At 42.6% G+C, this 18,428-nt stretch overlaps 1 protein-coding gene across 1 annotated transcript in view; it reads left to right on the top strand.

Annotated features, from left to right (window-relative positions):
* The first annotated feature begins 1,603 nt into the window (after positions 1–1,603).
* Positions 1,604–18,428, top strand: part of PLOD2 (procollagen-lysine,2-oxoglutarate 5-dioxygenase 2) — a 47,526-nt gene continuing 30,701 nt past the window's right edge. Inside the window, exons 1-3 of the mRNA XM_072344839.1 lie at positions 1,604–1,838; positions 16,213–16,304; positions 17,744–17,880. Of these exons, the coding sequence (XP_072200940.1) occupies positions 1,736–1,838; positions 16,213–16,304; positions 17,744–17,880 (332 nt within the window). The 5' untranslated portion in view covers positions 1,604–1,735. The remainder of the gene's footprint in view (positions 1,839–16,212; positions 16,305–17,743; positions 17,881–18,428) is intronic.

Raw genomic sequence — 18,428 nt, 5'->3', positions numbered from 1 at the left:
ACGATGCCCAACAGTCTTTCTTTTTCCACTCTGGCTTTATTGAAGAAATCTGTTCTTTCTTTCATGGTTGATGATACTCTATGTATCTACCATGATTTAATTCCTTCCCCGTGGTTTCTTATTTGTCAGCCTTGTAATTACATGTTCTTTACATCTCTAAGTACGTGTTAACCAGACCTGAGATGGGTCTGATCTGTTAGGACCTCTTTCTAAGTTTCTTACCTGTTTTCTACCTTAAGACTATAGTTGTAACTGTTCTGTTTTTTTTTTTTTTTTTCCATCTTCCCCCAGTTTCTTATCTAACATCGTGACTTGATTCTTGAAATGAATGAAGAACTGCTTGCAGTGTGCCCAGATCATGGCATTATTTATTCCCAGCCAGTGCAGCACTCATACTGTGGAGCAGCGCTGCTCCTTGGAGGGCTAGCAGCCACACAGGGATGTGAACAGAGCACTGCTCATTGTCTGTACTCAGATGATGTTTGTTCTCTGTTGAGTGTCTGTGAGCCTGATGGAGGTGGCAGGAGAAAGTCTGCCATGAGTAATTGCCCAAGAAGCAAAGGGGCTTTTATTTTAAATCCTGTAACTATCAACTGCAGTTTCACTGACAGGTTCCTTCATTTTCCACATTTGCCTGTTTCTGCTGAGTGGGCATTCTCTGTCCTCAGAACTGCTGGGACCCAGGGGTGAACTTTCTGTGCTCTCTTTCCCTGCCACGTATTGCCTGATGCAGCTCTCCCAATTAGCTATGCAAGCATTCGGGCACGTAATGCTGGGCCTGATTTCTGCTTGGGATTCCAAACCAAAGGATGCCATAGTCAAGTTTTCCCTTCTTTCACCCTTGTTTTTCACTCTGTGGATCCAAAAATCACATCTGGTAGGCCCATAGAAGCATTTAAGATAAAAAATGAGGTGTCTACTTGACTACTATATAGGTGGATCTGAAATACATGAATCCTTCTTTCAGCACGACTTTTTTTGTTGTTGTTGTTTGGATGATGCCCTTGATCCTCCAATAATATTTCCAAGACGTAAACCCTCACTGATTTCAACAGGTCACCATCTGCTTTTAGGATTATATGTGATTTATTAGCGCTTATGTTATTATAATTTTTAATACACCTTGTATTGCAGCGGAAAGAAAAGTGTGGGAATAGTGGACCTCAGTGCATCTCCTTCATTCCCACCACGGTGCTGGCTGAAAATAACGGTACCCATGAAGAATGTATTTTGTTGGTTTTGTTTGGCGTTTGGATATGAAAACAAGGACGCTCCTTGTGCCGTGGTGCTCGCAGCGATGCCGTTCCCAAGCAGAGCGGGCGCGCAGTGCTGTCACCGCCGTCCCGGATGGCTTTAGTCGCAGTAACGCCTTCGGACGCGCTCTATCCCCGCACATCGCCGGGCCGGGGCGCGCCCTTTCCGCGCAGCGTTGCGCTCCCGCGGCTCCCGAGGGCGGAGCTTGGCGGCCCCGCCCCTCCCGCGGCGGCGGTGTGCGCCCGGGCGCGGAGGCCACGAGCGGCTCCTGTTGCGCCGCCGGGCGCCTTCGCCGCCCGGGTCCTCCCACCGCCGTATAAAGCCTGGGGCGGGCGGCAGCGCCCTTCGCTCTGCCCGCCGCGGAGGAGGAGCGGTAACCCGGGCGCGGCACCGGCTGCTCCTGGTGGCGCTTTTCCCCTTTCTCCCATCCCCGCCCTCGGGGCTGGCGGCGCGGGGAGCGGCGGCGGTGCGGAGGGGGAAGATGGCGTGGAACGGCGCCCGGCCCCCGCGGCTCCTCCTGCCGCTGCTGCTGGCCTTGGCTCTGCCGGCGGCGGCGGAGCGGCGCCCCGGGCCCGGCCTCGCAGGTGAGGTGCTGGGCGGTGGGAGGTGCGGAGCGCGGCGGGGATGCGCTGCCGGAATGCGCCGCCGGCTCCATTGTGCTTCCCTGCTGGGGTGCGCCCGCCGGGAGGGAACCGCGCCGGTCCGCGGTGCGCGCGTGGGAGCTGCCGCTTGTCCCCGGTTATTTCTGTGTTTCTTCTATTCCCCCGTCGCCTCGTGTTTTTCCTTGCCACTCGCAGCCCCGGGGAAGGGGTGCGGCCCCCGGTGCTCCCCAGGTTGTCGCCTGGAGGAGCTGAAAGCGTTTTAAATCGCTGGGGTGAGTCATGCGGCGGTAGACGCAGGATTCAACTTCGGAAAAAAAGTAAAAATAGATTCCCTAGTGGGAAGGGAGCGCCTCTGACTTTCTCCCTTCCCCCTCTTTCTTTTCCCCCTGCTCCCCTATAAAAGCGCTGATGGGCGAGGGGATTTTCCACGGCAGGGTAAAGCACGGTGTCATTCGCTCCTTGCCTGAACTTTGTCAGCTCGGGCTGAAGTTTCCCACTTCGTGAGAAAAGTGAGCTGGAGGCTGCCGTGCCTTTTGCTGGCCCTCGGAGGCCGCCAGCTTTCTGTTCCTTATGTTCTGTAGTCACGTCTGTAGGAAGGTAGAACACAATTGTATCTTCAGCATGTAAAATAAAAGAATGCATGCAAGAAATTCCCTCAGAGAGGTGTCCAAACATGTGTGTCAAGCTATATGCCAAAACCGATTTCTTATTCAGTACTGCTTTAGCATCTGTATTTTTGATTTCTGTTTTGGAAATAGAAAGGTATTCCATTCTTCTGAACTATTACCACATGAAATCAAAGTAGTTTTATTTCCTGGCTTGTTTACTCAAGTGTGTAATAAAGTTATTTTTATTACCTAGCTTGATTTTTGCTTTGGTGCATTGAAGGCAGCTCGTTTTTCTGAGACACGAGTTTATTCCAGTAAGTTCTGGATAGCTGATAACCAGTGTAAGAAAAGTTGGCATTGACGAACGCCAGGCTTCTCGCTGTGCTGCTCGCTCCCAGCTTTTTTCCTTTTGCTGCTTTCAGTCGCTCCGCAGAGTTACCTGCGGGCTGCATGTGGCTGTTGCTCATGCTCTGGGCAGTGTGAGCATTGCGGTCCCATGGCTGTGGAGTTGTGTCCTTCTGGGATGTGTTTTGGGCAAGACACAAAGCTTCTGTGGCAGTGGGGCTGTGAGGATGCCCCCGTGGCAGCTGATTACTGCAATCAACTGCATTTTTTTCCCCCCCTCTAAAATATCTACGCAAATAATGTATTTTTTAAGCTACTTGATGTAGGTGTGAGATCTTGTGCTGATATAAAGTAACAGTTGGCCTGGTAATGACTCTGGGTTTTAATGTCGGTGTTCAAAGGCATGACACTGTAGAGAGTGTGTACTTCAGTGGTAGATTCAGCACTGTTTGATACAGCAAACCAGAAATAGGCTGCTGTATCTAGATAAGTGATAAAAGTGATGCTATACAAATTGCAACACTGGAAAGCCCTGTTCTATTTTATATAGATGGTCAAACAAGAAAACCCTATTCTTCTTAATTTAAACAATAGTAGTCTGTATTGGAATGCAGCTAACTGCTGAGTGCAGGCTGCTCCTTGAGTAGCTTCTTGACCCCAGCGCTGCCTGCCGTGTTGCTTTATTTTGTACCAGTTTTAACCCTTAAACGTTATCCTCCAGTCTATATTGTATTGCTTGGTGAGGGATTGAGCATAGAGTGCCTTCCTTTGTAGAAATCCATACACCTACATGGGCTTAAACTTCTGTGGAGTAAAGATGCAAAAGTTTTGGTGTTAGACCAACAGCACTAGTATATTCCTGTTGTGCTGTAGTTACTGAGTACCAGTTGCTTGTCGTGTAATGCAGTGCAGGAAAAGATATTTGTTGCTATTTTCAGTGTTCCCATGAGAATGTTTTATCAATCAGCTCTCTGCGCAGGAAACTACCCTGCCTTCTTAGAGTCCATTCCTCAGTGCCTGTGGGCTTGGCCGCTTGGCTGTATGGCCACTTAGCCACCATGGGTTGTGGTAGCATTGAGCAGGCCTGCTGCATTGCTGCTGTCCGGGTGCTCCCAAAACATGTAGAGTGGGTGGAGGTCAGGGCTTGTCACTGGGAGTGGAGGTAATTTCCAGAGCCGACGTGGCCAGGATGTGTCCTGGATCTGCGGCAGTACCCGTGGCCAAGCTGCCGGCTGTGCTCCGCCTCAGTGAGCCTTCCCTGCTGGCCGCAAGCACTGCAAGAACTGATGGGTATTGGATGTGGCTGTGTAAGGGCCTGCTTGGAGGTGCAGTAGGTGCTGTTGTGATTGCTATTGACTTCTTTAGGCTCAGCCAAAATGGACACTGTGGTGACAGTGACTATAAGCCTTTCACTGAGGCAGTGCAGTAAAGGAGCAAGGGATTTTGATCATATATCCACCTCTGTGTACTTATTGAGAGAACTGGAAGGCTCAGCCCGTTTTCCCCTTGGAAATGGTGCAATGAAGAACTCAGTCTGCTCTCTTGAAGTTGAGAGGCTGTGCAATTTAGAGGGAAAACAAATAGAAGCTTTTTGGCCAGGTTTTTTCTTTCCTTACGTGGTGAAGGTAAGCCACAGTAGTGGATGTGATGTTGCTTTTCTCTGTGATAGGCAGTGCATTTGGCTCATAGAAAAATTGGACCAGAAAATGCATTTGTAATTAAAACAGCTGTGACAGTTCTTATCTGTATTTGATACTCTCAATTGTTGTCTGAGTCAGGGTGGTTTTGCACGGAATGTATTCCTGTCAAGGAACTAACACGATTTCTGAAAGGTTTCTTTGCACTGATTGCATATACTGGACAGTCATGGTTTGTGGACAGTCATGGTTTGTGTCCAGATTCCTGGCTTTGTTTTCTTTTTCTTTTCTTTCCATCATTATTGCTTACTTAAGGAGAATCGACTCCCTCTTCACAGGTTAGCGTTTTGTTTTGTCTGTTGAATTACCATTATTATGTTGCACAATCAAGAGGAACATCGTTCCATTTGTGTAAAGCCACTAATCTGTTTAAAATTTAAATTAGTTGCCACTCTGCTCCAGTGAATTCCCTTGACGTGGATGGTAGGTAGGATGACAATAAGGGCGTTTTTGTTTTCATTTGTCATGTCTGTTTTTATAGTTCTTGAGGGACCAGTTACAAGGAGAGCAACTTTGAAAGTGAGGAAGCTTTATTCCCTTGTAATTTCTACAGAGTGTAGTCCACTTCAACAGAAAGCACAACTTGACGGGAATGTGTCTGCATGTGTAGGAATATTGTAGCTCTATAGGATAAGTGACGTTTAATCGTTGAGGAATACGTGCTTGCAAGCACAGTCTGACACCGCTGTGGTGTTTAGACTTCTGGTTCTGCAACAGAACGACTTCTGGAGTATTTCCTTAGAACTCATTAAGTTTTCAAAGTAAGGTTTATACATTGCACGAATAGACTAAATATGTAAAATCTCTGGTTCACCCTCCAATTATTTATTTCAAGAAGCTGGGATTCCTGTTAAAATTTGCAGTAGTTGGGGAAGAATAAGCAGTCCATTAAAGAAACAGGGTATATCTTTGTTTTGATAATCAGGAGAGTGACATTTTCTTGATGTTCTCGTACTCTGGGTATGTGGATGTATTTTAATTGATATTTTGATGAAATGCTTGCAGATGTGACTGCAGACACTTAGGTATCTCCTGATCATTTACCTATTATTGGCAAATTACACAGTTAGCATATTAAATCATTTCAGTCTGTTTCTACTCAAACATGGTTTAAAGATGCTGTGGATTACTTTCTAATTTCTTCAAAATGCATAAATGTGTTTGTAATGAAGAACGAAGTAATTACGTATCTGTTTCCTTCATAATTCAAAGTTAAACAGTAGAATTCTTTATTAGCTTAAAACATCCGAATTTATAGGGCAGCTCTGAATAAAGCCCCGTGGTGGTGGTGATGGTTGTCCCACCAGCTCTTACAGGCTGCCATTTGAAAAGTATTTGAGGGTTTTTTCTGGTAAAAGTTGCAACTCTTTTGGTTCACTGCAGATTTTCTTGGAAAGAGACGCTGGGATATAGAAAATAGGTTTCTTTTTGATGGTAGTACTAATTCTTAAAATATAACTGCAAGTTACGCGGTTGTTGTTGTATTAAAAATCCTCACTAACTAGAAAACTAAAGGTTAAAAAAACCCAAACTTTATTTGGACTATCTTCATAAGCAGTTGACTAATTATGTTTTATATCGCTGTGAAACAACTGCACACACAATTAGCATGAGATTAGAACCAAGTCCATTAACCTAGTAACTGTAGTTGCTAGCTCCGCTGTTCTTTGTTAAAAAGTACCCTGAAATATGCAACTTAACTTACATGTCTCCAGGTTTTGTGTCAGAAGCTGGATGGGTCGTTAGTGCTCCCCTGTGGGCTGAAGGACAGACTTGCTTGGAGTAGGCACTTCCCTTCTCACCAAGTGTGGAGTTGCAGCCTGCCCTTCGTGCAGAAAAGGGCTCTTGGACAAGTGTGTTTTTTCTCTTCCCAAGGTTTGTTGGTCTTCATTTCTGTCCGTTTACTAGAACAGTCAAAGCTGGTCTGTGGAGATCTGGAGCTATGTGTTGCACAACCAGTGCCTGGAAGCAGGGTGGTATGCAGAGCTGCAGGGTGGTGGCCCCTGCTGACAACATGGGGACAGTTATGTCTCCTTCAGACAGCTCCAGTTTAGCTTCTTGATTGTTAAACAAAGATTACTTGAAGGAGAAATCTTTATTACAAATCTTAATAGCCAAGTTCCACTGATGGCTTGATTAGCTGCCTGAAAACAGGATTTAATGACGTTTGGTGCTGTATGTGACCGCCTGTTTAAACAGCTGGATATACTGAATAACAGCTTAAACAGCAGCGTGCTCTTCTCTAGACACTCATTTATGAGGGACAGCAAGGGCAAGGCTACTAAAAGGCAGAAGCTGAGTAAACTGTCTTGCACAGGCAGCTGGGGTTAGCTGTTCTGGTCCCAGCCTACAGCCCTGTGGCAGTGAACGGCTGAGCTATTTAATGGTTGCAAGCACCCATGGCCGTGCTACTGCCATGGCCCCATTCCTGCTGCTTGGAGACCTCTGAGGCTGAGCTGTCATCTGTGCACTAGTAAATGGCTGTAACTGGACCCTCTCCCACTCACTAGGATCTGGGCAGCTCTCCCTGGCGAGTTTGCTTCATGCATTACAGTGATGTCATGTATAAACGTTCATGTCTGGGGACTAAGGAGTACCTCTTATCTGTACTTTACTACAGAGTAACCAATTCAATAAACAGAGTCTCACCCAAGTCTACTGCAGATGGTGGAAAAAACTTGTGAATGCTGCTGTTTGTGCCTGGTTTTGCTCAGTAAATCTTGCATTGGAAGGAGCACAAGCCTGAGAATGGCCAGCACCGTAGTGATTGATGAGTGCACACACAGGCCCTAATGAGCCTGTGTTGACTGTCTTTGTGGTACTATGAAATTAAAAATAAATATTAAGAAATAAAAAAAAAACCAAAACCAAAAACCTGAGCCAAGCAACTTGCAAATGGTTTCTAAAAATGGTTCTGAAATAATATTGTGAATATCTGCTGGCCTTTATCTGGAAGTGTGTACACTTGTAACAGTCTATGAGTGGTAGTTCATTATTACTAGAGCTGGCTACATTCAACAATCGATTGTTTCCATGTAGATGTTTCACACACTGTTTAGAGGTGAGATTAGAACTGCTTAGTACAGGACAAGCATCAGGCTGCAACACAGTGAGCTTCTTGGTGGAGTTGCGGTGTATAGGGAGTAAAATAGCTGTTCATGTCTTTTGGGACTGCAAATTAAAGGGAGAGAATTTACTTGTATGAAGAATCCTTAGTATTTTTGTACCTTCCTTCACACTCTGAAATGCACTGTTCAACACTCCTTGCCTCTTTATGAATGGTTTTGAATTATGGATGATGTTTAACAGTAATTGGACTCTTGAATGGTAAGTTCTGAAGTTATAGAGAAAATCGATTTGCATTCATTTAGTAGGGGGGGAAAAGAGAGGTAAAATTTAAGTCCCTGTTCAGGGGCTTTGTGTCAGCAAGAACTAATTAGTATATTTTCTATATTACAAGAAAATTCAGAGTACATTCTGCTTATTTTAGTGCACTTCTGCAGATTCTTTGTTTCTTTGAAAGAGAAGAAGTGAAAGATTTAAACAGGCAATGATTATTATTGCTGTGACGAAACTTGCAGCTGCTCAAAAGTAAATTGAGGAATTACACCTTCTGTATTTGTTTTCCTGGGAGAACTGCTGAAAACTTCCTGCCCTTTCTAGTTCTGTTCTGTGGCTGGGAATGGTACTGGAGTTCCATTACTGATATCTGTTTCTCTGTGATTTTAGGAATGTTTACAAATAACCCTATGACACAAGTTCTACAATGACTATGCTTGTACCATTAAAAAGGCAGAATTATAGCTGCTTTAATTTAGTCAGTCTGGTTTAAAGTGAAGTTACGAGTCTGACAGTTAGCAAAGTAGAATCTGGTACTGTTTTCCAATTGACATCAATATTTGTTCTGTACTTTGTGTTTTTTGGTGAGATATGCAAGTGCGGAAATGCAGTGATTAACAAGAGGTTTGTAAAACAGAAAAGCAGAACTAACTTTCAGAGAAACTGTGGAAGGATCTGCTTCTACATCTGGCACTCAAATTTAATTTGCAGCATTGTCTCTTAGAAATCCCTCTCATATACAGGCATACATGAATAGCATGCAGCTCAAGTTTGGCAACCCATGACTGTACTTGCTATCTGTTAATTCTAATCTCATCTTTTATTATATATTTTATCACTTCCCTATTGTTCATGAGATTTTTCAGACATATTGCATCTTATCCACAACAACCCAGACACTCTATGAAATGTTGGAGGATCCAGACTTACAAGGTACTCGTGGCTGCAGCTAATGAGACTTTGATATGAGCCTGCACCTTTGGGGAGCTGTAAACTGTGGGATGAGTAGTGGCATTCAGGAAAGTGTTCTGTGTGGAACAGAAGTCAACTCTATGATATGTAGATCAGATTTAAAAACAAACGAAGCAAAAACCAAAAGCAACAACAGAACTTCCAAATACGAAATAGTATTCTCTCTGCACCAATCATCTCTTCCCCTCCTGGAGTGTGATTCAACAATTCTTTCTCAAGAGGAAAGACTGTACTTGCTAACTTAGTACATTTGTTCAGAATCTTAAGGGAAAATAAACTGTTATCATATGGCTCTTTTTGCCTCCTAATGCCAGCAGCTTTGTTTGTCCAGAGACTCTTCTGTCAGCCTACTGCTTTCTTTGACCATAAGTACATCTTATAAACTGACACTGGGTAGATGTGAAATACACAAACTTTAAACATATGCATTGTGTACTTAAGATCTTGTTTGATTGCTGCTGGATTACATTAACCAAGTATATGTATGTAGGTATAACTTATAATCATAGTTATATTGCATATAATGGGTTTCTGCTGTTTCCATCTGTCATCTTTTCAAAGTGTGTGGGTTTTCAAATGTTTGTTTGATTTAAGACTGATTCTAGGCCATGACTCTGGTGGAGAAACTAAATGTGAATATTGTTTTCAAGAAGACAAATACTCTCTTACTCTGTGATAAGTGGCAGCTCATCTTGCTCTAGGAATCTGAATTGTGGAAGTATTCTTTGGTATTCAGATTTTGTAGAGGACAACAGTTCTTTGAGCTTTGAACATATTGTGTGAGTCTGTATAAACACTGAAAAGGCATGGCTGTCGGAACCACCAATGCCTTCTATCTATGGAGCTTCAACATGTATCAGAAGCATATGGAAGAATTAGTGAAGTCATCAAAACTGCATGGGAAGAGAATTGGTTATCATGAATATATTGAAGCAGTGATGGTGTACAGTTTTGCATAGGCTGAGGATCCATTTCAGTTTTTACTTCCCTATTGTGGGCTTAAAGAAAATGCAGCACAAGCTTTAATAGCTCTTTCAGAGCTCAGGAATTCATTGGTAATTCACTGTTGTACATTGTTTAGCTTTTTTGGGTGCAAAATCAGAAGATAACCTAAGAATGATATTTCCTGAAAGACTTCATATTAGCCAGTTGTTTGGATTTCCATGTTCTTATTTTTTAGAATATATTGTATTTTACATTTTCTAGTGTATCTTCCAAAAATATAACTCATCTGCCAGAGGCACCACAAGAGGTTAGTTGCACAGTATGTAGTACTACATACCACTTCATTCTTCTGAAATTTCACATTTTATCATTGCATGTGAGAAAAACTTAGAATAGAATTCCAGTTGTGGATCATACCTTCACTGCATGCTGGCTGACCTGCCCTATGATTCTTTTTTGTTTTGGAACTCAGGCTTGTGGTATCATGCATATCAGGGCAAGGGTATTCAAGTGACATATTTCCCGAGCAGGACTGCTAACATGCTGGGATATACCCACCTGGAGCTGGGAACATCAGGCTCCTGTGCTGTGTCATGGCTGGGGATGGTGATTTGCAATTCCAATGAAATAAATATACTACCTGCGAATTTCCAAGTGGAATATTGCCATCCAATATTCAACTTAAGAATTTGATCATGTCTCTTTACCAGAATTTTATGCCAGAGAATAATATCATCAGTTTTTGGCAGCATGCATATTTACAAACAAACCTTTTAGGGGATGAAGTGCAGAAAGAGTAAAACTTCATCAAAAATCACTGGCAAACATCTTGAGATCTTACCAAAAGCTGCAATAGCTGCCATTGAATTGAACTGATGCATCAGCTTCCCAAAAACAAGGTCAAATATTCTGCTAATTTTATGTTCTTGTTGCTCTTTTAAAAAATGTTTTAATGGGGGAAAAAGAAAAACAACAAGAAAACCCCTTTTTTTTTTTTTTAATTACTATTTATTTATTTATTTATTTTTAAACATGCCTTAAGTATATTATCTATTTTGTATGCAGCCCAAGACAGTTGCTTTTCACTCTGTGTGGCTCAGACAAGCCAATAGGTTGGACATCCATGGAGTAGGTTGTCTGCCTTGGGAAAAACCGGAAGCTATAGTCTAAAACCAAACCAGCTTTACTCCCACTCCCCTTCTAAACAGTTAAACTGTGGAAAGAATACATAATAACCAAAGTTTAGTCAAGAGTCTGAAGTTGCTAGCAGAGGCTGTTTAGTGTCACTCTTGACAGCTACTTCTCAGTTAGCATACTTTTAAACATTCCTCGTTGCTATGTGTCTGAACTGTGACAGAGTAGGAATCCTGGCTGAAAATGCTTTTTCAGCTGTGTTGCATTTTAGTGCATCTCTCCATTGATGGAGAAACGTGCTCCAATATAGAGCAAAGGCAAGCAAGTCTGATTTTTATGGAAAACTGACTTCTGTTTATCTCCCACATCTATGGAGGTGTGGGAGACATAACAGACACAATGACAATAGCTTCATTATTGTGCTTGAATGCATTCATATGCCTTCTGCTTTCCCAATAAATACTCAGACTATGCCTTAAATTAAGGTCACACAGATAACTGCCAAGGCTACCTGGGATAGGACTGTAATAGCTCAGCTTTTCATTGACTCTGTATGTGTGTATGCATATAGTTTATTTACTTTTAAATCCTATCAGGTTTTCAGTTCTCAAACCTTTGCCATGGACTATAGCAATTTGTTCATTTGTTTGCTGGAAGCCTTTAGTGGATTATTTTGCAATAAGGCTGTGTTTTATAGGCACTCGGACATGGATCAAAAACCAGTCATCATTTACTACTATAAGCCACTAAGTTTATAGATAGGCAAAGGTTTTGATGGCATAATGCAGTATTATGCACATACGCCCTTTGATCTTACTGCACGCTCCTATTCCGGAGAAGTCCATGATAGTTGAATCCAAGAGATGAATGTCAGCTCCCTTGTGGCTGCAAGCAATATCCTCATTTTTGGCTGCTTTAAAGCTACTGTACTAGTGCCCGCAGCCCCTGGTAGAAATTATGTAGTAATCTCTGTCAGTGTTCATTCATGATAAATAGGAACCATGTGGGTGTACAAGGAGCAACTGCAGCACTTTGCGTGTTCCTCTGCCAAGGTATGAGCAGAGAGGTCACTGCAACTTAGCACAGTCCTGCCACAGCAGTGCTGGCTGAGACTTCCACACAAATCAGTGAAAACAAAGGCACTGTCTTACAGCTTTTATTTCTGGTAATATATATTGATGGGTCAGAATCCCTGATGGTGGCAGCCCAAAAGATTGAGTGAAGGAGTGAAATGTTTTGATAAACAGTCATTGAGTTTGCTAATATGTTGCACGAGCTCTTCATGCAGTGTTGTTTTTCACAACTTGAGTACTCAACCGTTTCCTAATTTGCACATAAAAATGAGTTCTGCCTGTCACTGGATATACTTCCCATGGCCAAACATGTGCTCTCAGGCTTGTTTTCAAAACAGAACAGCTGCTTTGTGAACGTAGCTATCTGAAAGCTGTCTGGAATAACTGTACTGTAATAACATCAGCACCCTCATATCTGGCATGAAGCTCTTCCGAGATTTTTTTTTCCCATGCTTTCCTGTTGAACCTCGGTGTAGGGTTTTCATTTCCTTTTAACACAGGCTGATTTCACTTGTGGCAGTGAGTGCCAGGCAGTAATCCTATGTGTCTGCCATGGTGGCTGTGGGCTGCGCAGCCCAGGCCTGAAAATGGGCAGGGTGCTGGCTGCCTGCTGTGTTTGTGGTTTCATCTGTGTTTGTATTTGGGGGATGCTGTTACTTCTGGAAAACACTTCTGAATGTGCCTTCATCCCTGCTGTGAGAGGGATAGTCAGTCTGAAGGAACTGGGTAGCTCAAGTGTGGATGTTAGACCACACCGCAGAGCTCCTTGTGGGTAGACTGCTGTGTGGAGGATAGAGTTTGCTCCCAACAGTAAAGCAGGAACTCTACTACTTCAGCCAGAAATCATCATGGTGTTTGGGTGAAGGATTTTGTGTCTCTCTCACTGGAAAACACCTGCCCACAGCCTTAACTTGGGGTCTGAGAAACTGGGGGCAGCTTTGTGCTGCAGCACATAGTGAGAGCCTGCACAGCCATGCTGTCAGGCCAGGTGCTGCTCCTGCCACCAGAATTGCTTGCTGTGGCATGGGCTGTGCTGGCATCTAAAGCAGGTGTAGACACACGTGCTGAAAGTGGAGTGGAGGCTTTGATGTAATCAATCCCTCAGAATCTGTGTTTCACTTGTATGCTTGTCTTATTGTGAATTCTTGAAAGCTGCTTTGGTTATACACTGTTGGACATAAACTATTAGAACACTGATCCTATTCATTGTACCTAAATGGGAATGAGGAATAGACTCAAAAGTGAATGATTTTAAAGGGTTAAAAAGGAGTAATAGTCAGAAGCATCCTCTTTGCTAACTTCCGCAGGAAGAAGCATGCATCTTTTCTGCCAGCAAAGCTGGTGCAAGTTATCACTTCTAAATCAAGTCAGAGGAGCCTGCAGGAATTAAATTAATGTTTTTGTAATATTCTGCTAGTGAGATGAAAAAGGAGCTACTTTCCTCATTGGGTTAGTAATCCCCTATATAATGTGCAAAGGTAACTGTCATTTAATGTACTTTTCTTCAGGCACGCTGCTAACAGGATAAAATCGTACTCAGTTTGCTCTTTTATTTAAAGCAGATGCATGCACACGTGCACATGCAACCAACCAAGAAAGCAAAATAAACAAAACTCCAAAGACTAAATATTCTGCGAAGAGCCTATTTAGAATCTGAGATTGTAAATGCTGTAGTTGCAGCATTCTTCTCCATTTGAAAACTGTTTAAATACCAGATGCACAAAATCCAGTGACACTGAAATAATACCTTTTAAAACTCTTCATCTGTAACTTTAAAAAACTGACCATTGGCAAGTATGCTGAAAGCATTTCCAAAGTAAATAGTACCTTTATAAAAATAGCTTCCTGTCTGTTCTGTGACTGTTTGCAAAACTGACTCAGGCAGCTTATTTAGACTTACTGGGTATGAGTGCAATACAGGTTCCTTTTGTTTTCGTGTGAATTTTGCAGTGAATCTTGAAATGTATGAACAAAGTACAGGTGGAATTACTGTGGGTTTCATTAAAGAAGAGTGACAGGATCCCATAAAGAATAGTAGATTGTTTTGTACTTACCAAAATGTATTGGTACATTTCTTTAAGACAGTCTTTATTAGACTTAGGAACTGTGAGGGAAAAAATAATATCAACCCGATGTGACCCACGTTTTATCATTTATACCGTGTTGTCAAGTACTGATTTTGAAATCCTTGCTTTGAGCATTCCTCAGGAAGCAGTAGGTGTGAAAAATGTCTGTCCCAAACCAAACTTTGCAGTTACCGTCAGTGCTTGACTATTCTCCTAGGAAACTGTCAGCAACGGATTCACTTGGCTTGGTGGTGCAGTCTAGTATGATCAGATTTTCCTTAATCTGTTCCATAGAGAAAAATCCTACCCTCTGTCTTCAGCTGTTTTAGCCATAATCTAAGATGTCATGTTCTTCATCCATTCTGTGGTGACTTCTGTAGAATTACTTTAAATTGCATGACCTTTAAAAGAACATATCATACTATTATTGCTGAACTTATGTCCATCTGTGAGTCAGTGTGTCTGTGAGTGCACTGCACTGGAATTCTCTGGGATGGCCTTCCTGCCCTTTTTAGGTGTATACTTGGGATTTTCAAAAGGCTGCTAGCACTCAAGCTGGAAAAATGTGGAGTAATACACCTTTCAAAACTGTCTCTTCATAATGTTTGGGTATCCATACCGAGTTGATTGAAGAGTTTCAAATACTCCCTGTTTCTTTGATGCATGTTGCACTGCAGGAGCATCAGTGTGGTATGGCTGAGTCAATAATTAATTTGGGTAGCACCAAGTAACAGCTGTTGAAAGCCTGTTCTAAACAAACAAGGTAGAGTTTTTCTTTGAGTAGGTACTGGCATGTGGGCCTGTCATTGTTTATGGTTTACATCTATTTGTTGGCTAAGAGTGAGGTTAAGAAACCATCTTGTGTTTGAAGATGTAGAGAAACCACATCTAGGTCATGGAAAACTGAGGCTGGTAATTAAAGCATTGTATATGATTGCCATATCCTTGCTGTTCTTCATGGTACTCTCATGGCTGCAGCTGAGAATGAACTGCCACATCACCTTCTGACCTGACCGGAGTTCTCATGGGAAGTGAGAAGTGAGTGAGCTGGTGACTCATACCAAATCCTTGTGTGTCAGTTTTGTGGGCATCAAACAAAAGTAAAATGGCGGGCTGTAACACACATGAATATGCTCAGGATGAACACTTCTGTGTCTACAGACTGCAAATTTTGCACTAGAGGAAAAGACCAAAGGGTTAATAAGAAAGTTTTTCACAGCAGCCACCTCTAGCAAATGTTACTGTGCTGGGCAGGATAAACCCAGAGGATGTTTTATAGAAGAGCGAGGCTACAACAGGCGCTGTGTCTGGAATAGCCATTAGAGGCAATTAATTTTACTTTCTGTATGGATTGATCTCCTGGGCTCTGTTTAGAGGGCAGCCATTGCTTGAACTGAGACCAAATGGAGGAACTGCAGTATGCTTTGGGATCCAGGCAGATCTGGTTAAGTACTCAATGTTGGATAAAGGTCTTAAATTTTTGATAGCTTTGAATTGTGTACCATGATTGTGGAGCATATTGCAAAGAGTACAGAATGTTGTTCAGTAGTTTAATCAAGAAAATATCAAGCTGTTTAGTGGGAATTCTTGGCCTTGCTCGAACTGCGTCAAAAGTGCTGGGATATAAAAAGGAAATTGGTTGCATGGTCTTTTGCTTGCATGCAGCAAGAAGGCAAAATTGGTATCATTTGCAGACACCCGATTCTGAATAAAACTAAAACCTGTGCTCTTTTGTCACTGTCCAAGGACTTAAAAGCAGCCAGCTCAGCTTGCTGGGCTCTGGTGTCTGCTGTTCACTGCTGGGTGAAGCTCTCTGCTACCAGTCACTCATGTGACAAGAGGTGACAGGATTAGCTCAGATGAAATTACTAGTAATAAATTATTTTTGTTTTAAAGATTCCTTCCTGTCCAGAGGTCATACTAACTTTGTTTTTCTCTCTTGAGCTAGCTGTTTACAGGGCAGATACTTCTCTGCTTCCTCTTCCTGAGTGTAATTTTAAATACTTCATCTTTGTAGAATTTCTTGTCTGGTGATGTCTCATGCCTGTAACATGACAGTGTACTTGCCTCGTCCCTTGGAATCAGATGTAGACAAATTGTGAAGTCCCTTCATATGGTGTGCTTTCGTTGTAACTATGGCCTGAAAACTTAATATCTCCTTTCTTTTTCTCTCACAGATAACCTCCTAGTTTTTACTGTAGCAACTAAAGAAACTGATGGCTTTCATCGCTTCATGCAAACTGCAAAGCACTTCAACTATACAGTGAAGGTACCGTATGTTCTCATGCCAAGTAATCATACTACACAGCCTTTAAGGTAGAAACAGTGCAGAAATAGCTGAAGGTGCATGGGCTAAGTTGCATGCCAGGATAACATAAATCATTTACAAAGGCCAGGCTGGCTCAGCCAGCCTCACATCTGGAGAGATACTCCTTTCACTGCCGTGGGAAGGTTTCAACAGAATAGTAGATACTGTGGTCAGGTCCCTCATTCATTTGTAGGTTCTGTCATGATTTATCATCTGGGCTGGCCTTGCAGTGCAACTTGTTTGGTTTGAGCAGCTGCACAACTGCTGCTGGAAACTGTGCTGGCAGCACAGGATGTGATGGGTGTTCCCATCCTGCTTAATCAAGGTGGGAGTCCTGCTTTGGGGAAGGAGGGAGGGTCACAACTGCAAGCCTCCTTCTGTCTCCCAAGACCCCATAACTCTATGAGAGTACAAAACATTTCTATTGATTTTCCTAGCCTTTTGTGTCTTGTTCCATGTCTCCATATGTCACATACTGAAGTTGGCCTCCATGTGACCTTGGGAAAAAGCGAAAGCCCTAACTATTTTGTAACTTTCCACACAATTTTTGTCTGCAAAAGAAAAATCCAGGAATTCAGATTGCATTATGAAATTCTTCTGCTTGCTTACTCACCACAGCATCTGAACTGTAATTAAGAAATGGTTTGGTCTCTGAAGTTTGACTTTTGCTGTTGAACTTGAAAACCTGAGAAAACCTTTCCTAAAGTTAATGTTGTTCTAAAGCATTTGAGAAGCCTGGGCTCTGCATACAGCTATTAGCTTTGCAAATTTGTCTAAAACAGCATGCAGTTCAGTTCTTAGAGGTTCTAGGAGTTCCAAAAGCCTTTTATCCTTCAAATGCTCAAAACCCACAAAAGTTTTAAGGTGCAATTGGCACTTGGCTATGGAAGAATGTTGTTTAGCTGATTTTAGCGGTCAGTCATAAATTGGGGAATCTATCCTTCATTTGTATGAAAGTGATCTGGAGGTATTTCAGGAATACTGGAGCTTGGAATTTGTATTAGTAAAATCCTGATACCCCAAGCTCTTTGATACTTCCTGTTCCTAAAATGATGAATTTGTCTTCTAAGCATCTCATTCAGAATGTTCTTCTAATACAAGTTTTGAAACAGTTATTCATTTTTTCCTTTTTCTGATGGAAATGTGTTTAAATAAACAGTGGTAGCAGGCAATTGCTTGATTCTTATTTGGTTAAGAAATTTGTCTCATGGTTTTGCAGTGATGTCATCGTGCTGAATGCTGCTTCAGACATGGAAAACTTATGATGCTGGAAATGCTGGCTTGCTGTGCTTTAATGTGTTGCTTCTGCTTTAACATCTGTTTTCAATAAGGGTCTGCTTTCAAAAGCCTCTTGTTTTTTGGTACCAAGAAAAAAAAAAAAGACTCTTTACTTTTTCCAGGTACTTGGGAAAGGTGAAGAGTGGAAAGGTGGTGAGTTGGTGAACTCCATTGGTGGAGGGCAGAAAGTTCGACTGCTGAAAGAAGGCATACAGAGCTATGCTGATCAAGAGGACTTGATCGTAATGTTTGTTGAATGGTGAGCGAACCTGGCTTGTTGTCGTTACATTTTGGCTTGGGTGGGTGCGCAGAAGTAGCTGATGTGACGTGCTGGAAGTTGCATGGCCCTCTGTTTGTTTGAGAATGTTTGCTCCCATTTTTTCATTCATAAAAATAGTAGATTGTGCTTGGAGCAATCACTGCTTTTTTAAAAGGATTTACAGATGTAAGAGTTGCTCATAGTTCTGCTGCCTCGAGGGGGTGAAAAAATGTTGTTGGAGCTGACAAGCTTTCAGACAATCAGGCAAGCATGCATCCATCCCTCATTCTGTTGCGGTAGTGTGGGATGTGGCTGAGGGCTGGGATCTGGGGGACTGGCAAAAGCAGCTCCAGAAATAATATGGCCAGAAGAGACCCGAGCGCGATCTCCTTCCATGAAGTAACAGTGACATGGAGTAAGCTGGAAAACAGGCTCTTGAGGAAAGCACTTAGTGAGAGAACTCCTTTTATGTGCTGGAGAGATGAAGTGAGGCACTGTGCCATACAGCCCCCCAGTGCCTGCTGTGTCTGCAGATGGAAGCATGGAGA

The sequence above is a fragment of the Excalfactoria chinensis genome, chromosome 9 (assembly GCF_039878825.1).
Source record: "Excalfactoria chinensis isolate bCotChi1 chromosome 9, bCotChi1.hap2, whole genome shotgun sequence".
Lineage (NCBI taxonomy): Eukaryota > Metazoa > Chordata > Aves > Galliformes > Phasianidae > Excalfactoria > Excalfactoria chinensis.
This window is presented reverse-complemented; position numbering and strand designations above follow the sequence as displayed.